Below are 10,676 nucleotides of genomic sequence, written 5' to 3' on the forward strand. Positions count from 1 at the left end.
TTAAAACAAATCCAAACACATGAAAGATCAATAATTAGAATCCAGTGATATTAGATGTTGTTCTGCATCCTGAGCACTGTTACTGCTACTGAGTGTGTGTGTGTGTGTGTGTGTGTGTGTGTGTGTGTGTGTGTTAATGCTACTGAGTGTGTGTGTGTGTGTGTGTGTGTGTGTGTGTGTGTGTGTGTTACTGCTACTGAGTGTGTGTGTGTGTGTGTGTGTGTGTGTGTGTTACTGCTACTGAGTGTGTGTGTGTGTGTGTGTGTGTGTGTGTTACTGCTACTGAGTGTGTGTGTGTGTGTGTGTGTGTGTGTGTGTTACTGCTACTGAGTGTGTGTGTGTGTGTGTGTGTGTGTGTTAATGCTACTGAGTGTGTGTGTGTGTGAGTGTGAGTGTGTGTGTGTGTGTGTGTGTGTGTGTGTGTGAGTGTGAATAAATGAGCTTAACTTGAATCCTGCACAGTTTCATCAGAGGCTGAACCGTGTTAAATCATTCGGGGCTGAAATAATCTGTTATTCTAATTTAATTAACTCTTGTTCAGCGTCTTCTGGCTGTTGGTTGCAGCCGTTTAATCTTCTGACAGGGAACATTTCCATGTGATCACCATATGTAAATCAGATGTGCTGATCACAGTTGTGCCTGTCGGTCGTAAACACGTTGACCTGGAGTCAGATCACTGCTGCAGTTCTGGTGACGTCATTTCTTGGAGGATCTTCTTCTTCTTCATGTCCCTAAAATGTGTCCGACCTCAGCTAGAAGGTTCCAGAAGTCAGTGAAGCAGAATCACTGATCCGTTTCCTCCCCTCTGCAGACTTCCTGTCCCGCCTCCACCATGAGCGACATCTACGAGTCTGCCGCCAACTCTCTGGGTCTGTTCAGCAGCCCCTGTCTGACCAAAGTGGAGCTGCGGCTCACCTGCAAAGGGATCTCGGACCGGGACGCCCTGTCCAAACCGGACCCCTGCATCGTCCTCAAGATGCAGTCCCACGGGCAGTGGATGGAGGTAGGTCTCCGGTCCGGACCACTTTATTAGACTGTGATTCTCTTATTCCTGTTTCATCTCAAACATTCTCTGGTCGTCTCTTTCTCTCCCCGTTGTCGGTCTGATGCTGACATTTGAAGAGGAACTCTGGTGTCTTTACATCCCCATGTCCACTCATTTAGCCGTCTGAGTGTTGGAGTCGTGTACTTTTGACACATGGAAGGTCCTTCAAGGAATGAATGAGTGAATGGGTGCAGGGTTTTTACTGTACTGAGGTGCAGGATCTGAAGTCTCCCTCCACTGCTGTGCCATGTTCACTGTCGTAGTTTCCCACTGAGTGCAGCTGAGGCTGATGGGAACGTTTGCAGGTATTATTGCTGCTTTAACTTGAGTTGAACTATCAGGGTGCTCGTTCCACTGCTGCCAACAGCATGAGATGTTTTATTATTGTCATTTTCTCTTCTTTGTCGTGTGTCTGGTTTATTTTCTCTGTGGACTCTCTGCTCTGACTGCTGCTGGAGATAAATGCTTATTAGCGTCTGTACTGATTCGGTCTGTGGTGCTTTTCCAGCTTCCTGTCACAGCTAATGTCACTGATGCCGATTTGAAGGATGGGACTGTTTCAGTCCTGCTGCTCTGCCTCTAAAGATGATTTAGGTTAAATGACAACATCTTTCATTTTAATCCATGATCCTCTGTGTCCTCATCCTGGTGTCTGAGTGACTGGTAGGTGCTAAAAGTGTTGGAACTGGTCCAGTAGATCACCTCAGCCAGCAGACACCAAACGGGCTGCAATGGCTGCAACGTGATCCTTTGGGACAACTGCACCTGATCACAGTAGGTCCACTAAAAGAGCTTGTTTGATCCACTGACAGGCTCAGAGTGTTATTCTAAGTGTGTGACAGCATCATGGAAAGGATCCCTACAGAGAGAGACCTGGAAGATCCTTTTGGTTTAACCACAAACAGCACACACACCAGACTACATTCACTAAAACAGGGATTTTAGAGCTGCTGCTCTGCTGCTGCCTCCATCAGGTTCTTTTCTTGTGTTATTGTGTGACTTTGCTGGTTTAAAGGATTAGTTTCTATCCAATTCAGTATTTGCACAACACAATAACACAAGAAAACCATCTGAACAAGGCAGCAGCAGAACAACAGCTCCTCTGTTCTGCGATGTAAAATTACAGTTTTTGCCAATGGAGTCTGGTGGCTTTGGAGAGAGTGATATAACAGCTGTTTAAGTCCAAAATCAATCAAAGGATCAAAAAGGGACAGAAAACCACCTCAGTTCACATGATTCAAAGCAGAATATCATGTTTGTGGCCCAAACTCAGCTCGTGTGTGAGTGTTTGTCAGACTCAGTGTGTGTGTGATAAAACGTGCTGTTTTTTAACTGGACCCTGGTGACCGTTTGGCAGACAGCACTTACCCCCTCGTAGATAATCCTCAGTGGCAGTGATGATGATGATGATGGTGCTGATAGTGAAAACACAGCAGAGCCTCAGTGTTTTCGCTCCTCTCCTCTTCAGCCGTCTGGAGACGAACCGCTCGGCCTCATTATCGCTACGTCAGCGAGTGAGTCTCCTCCAACCTACTGAACATAATGTGTGGATGTGCTGCCGGGGTGCGTCCTAATCTGATCAGGGTGGTGGTTAACACACTCTGAGCTCAGGAGAAGCACTTTAATGACTTCTTCTTCTCTGGATAATGAGCAGCTACACACTCTCTGTAATGGCCGTAGTTCAGGCTGCACGTCCGTCTCCTCGGCCTCATAAGCCAACGAGTCCTGGGAGTTAAAGCAACTCATTGATCACATGCTGACTTGGGGCACTTAAAGGCTCAGTTCACCCAAATAAACTAAACCTTTACATGGAACCCTTCAGTTTGAGCTGATGGAAACAGACAGCAGCAGGTGTTGTGAGCATGTTCCTGCTTAAATAGATCTAAAATAAGAAAACTAAAAGAGCCACAACCCTCCCCTGATTGGTTAGTGAGCAGGTAGCTCCGCCCTAAAGCCGACCAATCAGAGGACACGACATTTCTTTACACAGACTGATACCGACCAATCAAAGGACGGCTCTTTATACAGACTGATACCGACCAATCAGAGGACGCTTCTTTACACAGACTGATACCGACCAATCAGAGGACGCTTCTTTATAGACTGATACCGACCAATCAGAGGACGCTTCTTTATAGACTGATACCGACCAATCAGAGGACGCTTCTTTATACAGACTGATACCGACCAATCAGAGGACGCTTCTTTACAGACTGATACCGACCAATCAGAGGACGCTTCTTTATACAGACTGATACCGACCAATCAGAGGACGCTTCTTTATACAGACTGATACCGACCAATCAGAGGACGCTTCTTTACACAGACTGATACCGACCAATCAGAGGACGCTTCTTTATAGACTGATACCGACCAATCAGAGGACGCTTCTTTATACAGACTGATACCGACCAATCAGAGGACGCTTCTTTATAGACTGATACCGACCAATCAGAGGACGCTTCTTTATACGGACTGATACCGACCAATCAGAGGACGCTTCTTTATACAGACTGATACCGACCAATCAGAGGACGCTTCTTTATACGGACTGATACCGACCAATCAGAGGACGCTTCTTTATACAGACTGATACCGACCAATCAGAGGACGCTTCTTTATACAGACTGATACCGACCAATCAGAGGACGCTTCTTTATAGACTGATACCGACCAATCAGAGGACGCTTCTTTATACAGACTGATACCGACCAATCAGAGGACGCTTCTTTATAGACTGATACCGACCAATCAGAGGACGCTTCTTTATACGGACTGATACCGACCAATCAGAGGACGCTTCTTTATACGGACTGATACCGACCAATCAGAGGACGCTTCTTTATAGACTGATACCGACCAATCAGAGGACGCTTCTTTATACAGACTGATACCGACCAATCAGAGGATGCTTCTTTATACAGACTGATACCGACCAATCAGAGGACGCTTCTTTATACGGACTGATACCGACCAATCAGAGGACGCTTCTTTATACAGACTGATACCGACCAATCAGAGGACGCTTCTTTATACAGACTGATACCGACCAATCAGAGGACGCTTCTTTATACGGACTGATACCGACCAATCAGAGGACGCTTCTTTATACGGACTGATACCGACCAATCAGAGGACGCTTCTTTATACAGACTGATACCGACCAATCAGAGGACGCTTCTTTATACGGACTGATACCGACCAATCAGAGGACGCTTCTTTATAGACTGATACCGACCAATCAGAGGACGCTTCTTTATACAGACTGATACCGACCAATCAGAGGATGCTTCTTTATAGACTGATACCGACCAATCAGAGGACGCTTCTTCACACAGACTGATACCGACCAATCAGAGGACGCTTCTTTACACAGACTGATACCGACCAATCAGAGGACGCTTCTTTATACAGACTGATACCGACCAATCAGAGGACGCTTCTTTATAGACTGATACCGACCAATCAGAGGACGCTTCTTTACACAGACTGATACCGACCAATCAGAGGACGCTTCTTTATACAGACTGATACCGACCAATCAGAGGACGCTTCTTTATAGACTGATACCGACCAATCAGAGGACGCTTCTTCACACAGACTGATACCGACCAATCAGAGGACGCTTCTTTATACAGACTGATACCGACCAATCAGAGGACGCTTCTTTATACAGACTGATACCGACCAATCAGAGGACGCTTCTTTATAGACTGATACCGACCAATCAGAGGACGCTTCTTCTTATGTTTGAGTCGATGACATCAGCTCGTCGGCTCGTTTTTTCACTTTGAAACTTCATGGTGACTTCGTTCTCCGCTGAGAGAAAATGACTTTTCCCGTCATGATTTCAGTGTGCACGCAGCAGGTGTCTCCAGAGGCAGGCGGGTCACCTCCACGCAAAGGATCATGGGAGTTAAGTAAAAAACATAGAGTTACCAAAATGGAAACTGGAGGCGACTACTTGGTGAATTATTTGTGATCATGATTCTGTCCTGAGCTGGTTGGTCTGGTTCCACCGCAGGAAACTTGTGTGTATACACGAGTCTGTTGGGACTTTATTTACTCCAGTTTGATCTGTGAGCAAACATCATGAGTGAGTCCCAGCCTCAGCCCGATCAATCTGACTTTAAGATTCACTCTCCTTTAATAAGCTCGTCGTAGCTGCTGGAAACAGAGTGGATGAACCCAGGAGCTGTAAACCCAAACCGGAGCTGAACGAGGCTAAACAGCTCCGAGTTGGTGGGAATCAGACGTGTTGTGGTGAACAAACAGAGGAGCTCAGGGACAAAGTCTGTTTGATGTGACAGCAGCAGCTAATGAGGAAGCTGATCTGCTTTTAATTGTGACGGCCTCGTTCCTTCATCGCGCCATCAGAGGTCGTGTTTGCCGCCGTGTCTCGTCTCCTTTATCCCACAGGGCAGGGGGCGCTTCACCGGAGCAGAGTCATTATCTAATCTGGTCCTGATTTACATGGAGGAGGAGAGATAACGACATGAAAGGAAGGAAGCGCTCGGGTTATGAACATCCTGCTGCAGGTGAGATCAGGCAAGGTGAGAGCAGCAGAGCAGGAGGCAGAAGAAGAAACCTGAGCCTTCACTTCCTGTTACACCTCAGCTCAGCGTCCTCTGATTGGTCGGTATCAGTCTGTAAAGAAGCGTCCTCTGATTGGTCGGTATCAGTCTGTAAAGAAGCGTCCTCTGATTGGTCGGTATCAGTCTGTAAAGAAGCGTCCTCTGATTGGTCGATATCAGTCTGTATGAAGAAGTGTCCTCTGATTGGTCGGTATCAGTCTGTAAAGAAGCGTCCTCTGATTGGTCGATATCAGTCTGTATAAAGAAGCGTCCTCTGATTGGTCGATATCAGTCTGTATAAAGAAGCGTCCTCTGATTGGTCGGTATCAGTCTATAAAGAAGCGTCCTCTGATTGGTCGGTATCAGTCTGTGTAAAGAAGTGTCCTCTGATTGGTCGGTATCAGTCTATAAAGAAGCGTCCTCTGATTGGTCGGTATCAGTCTATAAAGAAGCGTCCTCTGATTGGTCGGTATCAGTCTGTAAAGAAGCGTCCTCTGATTGGTCGGTATCAGTCTGTAAAGAAGCGTCCTCTGATTGGTCGGTATCAGTCTATAAAGAAGCGTCCTCTGATTGGTCGGTATCAGTCTGTAAAGAAGCGTCCTCTGATTGGTCGGTATCAGTCTGTATAAAGAAGCGTCCTCTGATTGGTCGGTATCAGTCTGTAAAGAAGCGTCCTCTGATTGGTCGGTATCAGTCTATAAAGAAGCGTCCTCTGATTGGTCGGTATCAGTCTGTATAAAGAAGCGTCCTCTGATTGGTCGGTATCAGTCTGTATAAAGAAGCGTCCTCTGATTGGTCGGTATCAGTCTGTAAAGAAGCGTCCTCTGATTGGTCGGTATCAGTCTATAAAGAAGCGTCCTCTGATTGGTCGGTATCAGTCTGTATAAAGAAGCGTCCTCTGATTGGTCGGTATCAGTCTGTATAAAGAAGCGTCCTCTGATTGGTCGGTATCAGTCTGTATAAAGAAGCGTCCTCTGATTGGTCGGTATCAGTCTATAAAGAAGCGTCCTCTGATTGGTCGGTATCAGTCTATAAAGAAGCGTCCTCTGATTGGTCGGTATCACGGTCTGATGTTCCTCCTGTAGGGGGGCTTGGGGAGCGCCTGGGTGTCAGCAGGGATCGTACTCTGAGTCTCCACTGGGGTCCTTAATGCTTCGGTCCTGTTCAGACGCTCGCTCATCAAACCGTAATGGTGATTTATTATGAATAACGTTTGCTCTGCGGCTCAGCTCATAAAAGTTTGATTGGCTCGGGGATGATGACTCTCTCTGCTGCACTTCACGTTCTTAACTGGGCTCTTCTTTCATTAAAATCTTGATTTTTCTCTGAGGATCGCCGCTGAGCTGCATTTAGTCGACGTCGGCGTTCAGTGTTGACATTTGCAGAAGAAGAGTGGGTTTGATCTCATCTGCTGCTGGAACAGAAGCTCCTCTGGGCTCAACCATCCTCCGGTTAAGACCAAGGGTTCAATAAAGACGTGGTGGTGAATCTGGAAGAGAAGACGTCAAGCTCATTTCATTTGAGTTAAACTTATCTAATTAGTGCATTAAGATTTCTTGAACACAGTGTGTGAAATAAGACCCAGTCAGTGAGGCTGTCTCAGCTTTACTTTGACACAAACAGATAATTACAGGGAGGAACCTGTGCTGCCTGTCTGTACACCCAGCAAGATAAGGGCTGGATTATGGACCAGGCCACTGCCAGGGGGCCTCGGACTGCCATGGGGCCTCGGACTGCCAGGGGGCCTTAGACTGCCAGGGGGCCTCGGACTGCCAGGGGGCCTTAGACTGCCAGGGGGTCTTAGACTGCCAGGGGGCCTCGGACTGCCAGGGGGCCTCGGACTGCCAGGGGGCCTTAGACTGCCAGGGGGCCTCGGACTGCCAGGGGGCCTCGGACTGCCAGGGGGCCTTAGACTGCCAGGGGGCCTCGGACTCCCAGGGGGCCTCGGACTCCCAGGGGGCCTCGGACTGCCAGGGGGTCTTAGACTGCCAGGGGGCCTCGGACTGCCAGGGGGTCTTAGACTGCCAGGGGGCCTCGGACTGCCAGGGGGCCTCGGACTCCCAGGGGGCCTCGGACTGCCAGGGGGTCTTAGACTGCCAGGGGGCCTTAGACTGCCAGGGGGCCTTAGACTGCCAGGGGGCCTCGGACTGCCAGGGGGCCTTAGATTGCCAGGGGGCCTCAGACTGCCAGGGGCCCTCGGACTCCCAGGGGGCCTCGGACTGCCAGGGGGCCTTAGACTGCCAGGGGGCCTCGGACTGCCAGGGGGCCTCGGACTCCCAGGGGGGCCTTAGACTGCCAGGGGGCCTCGGACTGCCAGGGGGCCTTAGACTGCCAGGGGGCCTCGGACTGCCAGGGGGCCTCGGACTCCCAGGGGGCCTCGGACTGCCAGGGGGCCTTAGACTGCCAGGGGGCCTTAGACTGCCAGGGGGCGGCGGAGCCTCAAACCAGCCCAGGGCGTCTGAGGGAAGAAGAATGTCAGGACCCTCAGGATGGCCAGCACAAGCCTGACCACAGGGACAGTGTGAGGGCCCTCCCCCTACATTAGGGCCCCTGGGCTCATGCAGTGGACATAAACATGATACGATATTATAACATCAGTCAGTTCATCCTGGCGTCATATTTGCTAAGCTGGTCAGATGCTGTTTGCACTCAGGTGTCAGTAGTCAACACTATTTACACCTGTGTGTGTGTGTGTGTGTGTTGTAGTTTGAGTATAATTAGTGTTTAATGTGTCCAGGGTGACTCCACTAGGACACCAGCCCCTAAGGATAAGCAGTATAGACATGAAGTAAGTGTATAGATAAATTCTCCTGGATGACAGTGCACCCACATTAACCTGAACAGGAGTCGTCTGGCTATTTGCACCTGAGTGCAACTAGACACTGACAGTTTATGTGACGACAGTTTATGTGACTTGTCCCTTTATTTTGGCTAGCTTCTACCATTCAGCTCCTTAACAGAAATTAGTAAGCTCTCTGTCGTTTTAGCCAGCTAGCTGCTCTTATCACCAAATGATCTGCACTAAAAGAACAGCTAGTAGACTAGTTAGCTAACGACCTCAACCCCAGGTTGTCTGTGACAGGTGTATATGACAGGTGATGAGAGCAGCAGACGGGGTTTAGTCACTCAGCCTGGAGGTCAGCGTTCTTACTTCACTTCTGTTTCTCAGTTTTCTCATCATCAGGTTAGGTTTAGGAGAAGATGATGGTTTGGGTGTAAACATACACCTGAGTGTAAACATACACCTGGTGTAAACAGCACCTGGTGTAAACATACACCTGGTGTAAACAGCACCTGGTGTAAACATACACCTGAGTGTAAACAACACCTGGTGTAAACATACACCTGAGTGTAAACATACACCTGAGTGTAAACAACACCTGGTGTAAACATACACCTGAGTGTAAACATACACCTGAGTGTAAACAACACCTGGTGTAAACATACACCTGAGTGTAAACATACACCTGAGTGTAAACAGCACCTGGTGTAAACATACACCTGAGTGTAAACATACACCTGAGTGTAAACAGCACCTGGTGTAAACAGCACCTGGTGTAAACATACACCTGAGTGTAAACATACACCTGAGTGTAAACAACACCTGGTGCAAACATACACCTGAGTGTAAACAGCACCTGGTGTAAACATACACCTGGTGCAAACATACACCTGAGTGTAAACAACACCTGGTGTAAACATACACCTGAGTGTAAACATACACCTGGTGTAAACATACACCTGAGTGTAAACAACACCTGGTGTAAACATACACCTGAGTGTAAACAACACCTGGTGTAAACATACACCTGGTGTAAACATACACCTGAGTGTAAACAAAACCTGGTGTAAACATACACCTGAGTGTAAACAGCACCTGGTGTAAACATACACCTGAGTGTAAACATACACCTGGTGTAAACATACACCTGAGTGTAAACATACACCTGGTGTAAACAGCACCTGCCTTAAATAAACCTGAAAACAGCATCCCATAGTCATGATGCTACTAGCTAGCTAACTATTAGCGCTATTAGATCAAACCCTGGGATTTAGTCTGAAGCTGAAGCTACAGTGGATCCCGCCTTCAGACCAGCGACGACATGAAGCTTCAAAGATTTAACATCAGCAGTATTTTCACTTCGGGGGCTCTGAGGAAGCGACGCGCCAACAAGTCACCCTGTGTTTTATTAATACGTCCAGAAGCAGCACTGTTTCAGAGAGCTGCACCAGCGACACGCCGACGGACTCCTGGTGCCCCTTTAATCCTGCTCATCGTTAATGACTGACAGAAACATCTCGTGCATTGTCGCTTTCCAAAAGCTGCAGGCGCCGTGGGACGGATCTGACGAGCGCCGTCTTTTCCAGCGCGCCGAGGCCTCGAGGCGTGGCGGGCTGGGGGGGGGGGGGGGGGGGGGGGGGGGGGGGGGTGCTCTGACACATCCACAGCAGCAGTTTTCCACGTACAGCAGAGAGTCGACTTCATCTGTCGCTCTGCAGTCGCTCAGCTTTTCTATCATTACTCCAACAACACAATGATTTCACGCTTCATACCTTTGGCCGGCGCCCAGGACCAGGAAATGGGGTTCAGACTTCTCGCTCCATGAAGCTGTGAACATCCAGAACATCTCCTCCTGTCAGGTGTTTGTGCACCAAGTTTACTTGAACCCTTGAATCTAAACACAGAGGGGGACGTGAAGCCCCTCGAGGCAAATGTGACATTTGGATTTGCAAACAAAGTCGACCTGACCGCTGGTTGTTTTCACCCACATCCTGCTCTGCACACCACTGGAATTATCCCAGTAGAAGAAGAGAAGTTATCTTCACTGCTGCCTCTCTGTGGGCATCTGAACCCTCTGAACCCTCTGAACCCTCTGAACGCTGCTGCTTCTTCTTCTGCTGACGTCATTTCTTGGAGGACCTTCTTCTTCTTCATGTCCCTAAAATGTGTCCAACCTCAGCTAGAAGGTTCCAGAAGTCAGTGAAGCAGAATGAGTGAGAAAAGACTTCAGACATGTTGTTCATCAGAGGAGACTAAAGAAAGACAGAGAACATGT

At 48.5% G+C, this 10,676-nt stretch overlaps 1 protein-coding gene across 1 annotated transcript in view; it reads left to right on the top strand.

Annotated features, from left to right (window-relative positions):
- The first annotated feature begins 832 nt into the window (after positions 1–832).
- cpne4a (copine IVa) overlaps positions 833–10,676 on the top strand; it is a 50,773-nt gene continuing 40,929 nt past the window's right edge. Inside the window, exon 1 of the mRNA XM_070836097.1 lies at positions 833–1,003. Within this exon, the coding sequence (XP_070692198.1) occupies positions 833–1,003 (171 nt within the window). The remainder of the gene's footprint in view (positions 1,004–10,676) is intronic.

This window comes from Pempheris klunzingeri, chromosome 8, assembly GCF_042242105.1.
Source record: "Pempheris klunzingeri isolate RE-2024b chromosome 8, fPemKlu1.hap1, whole genome shotgun sequence".
In the NCBI taxonomy this organism is placed as follows: Eukaryota; Metazoa; Chordata; class Actinopteri; order Acropomatiformes; family Pempheridae; genus Pempheris; species Pempheris klunzingeri.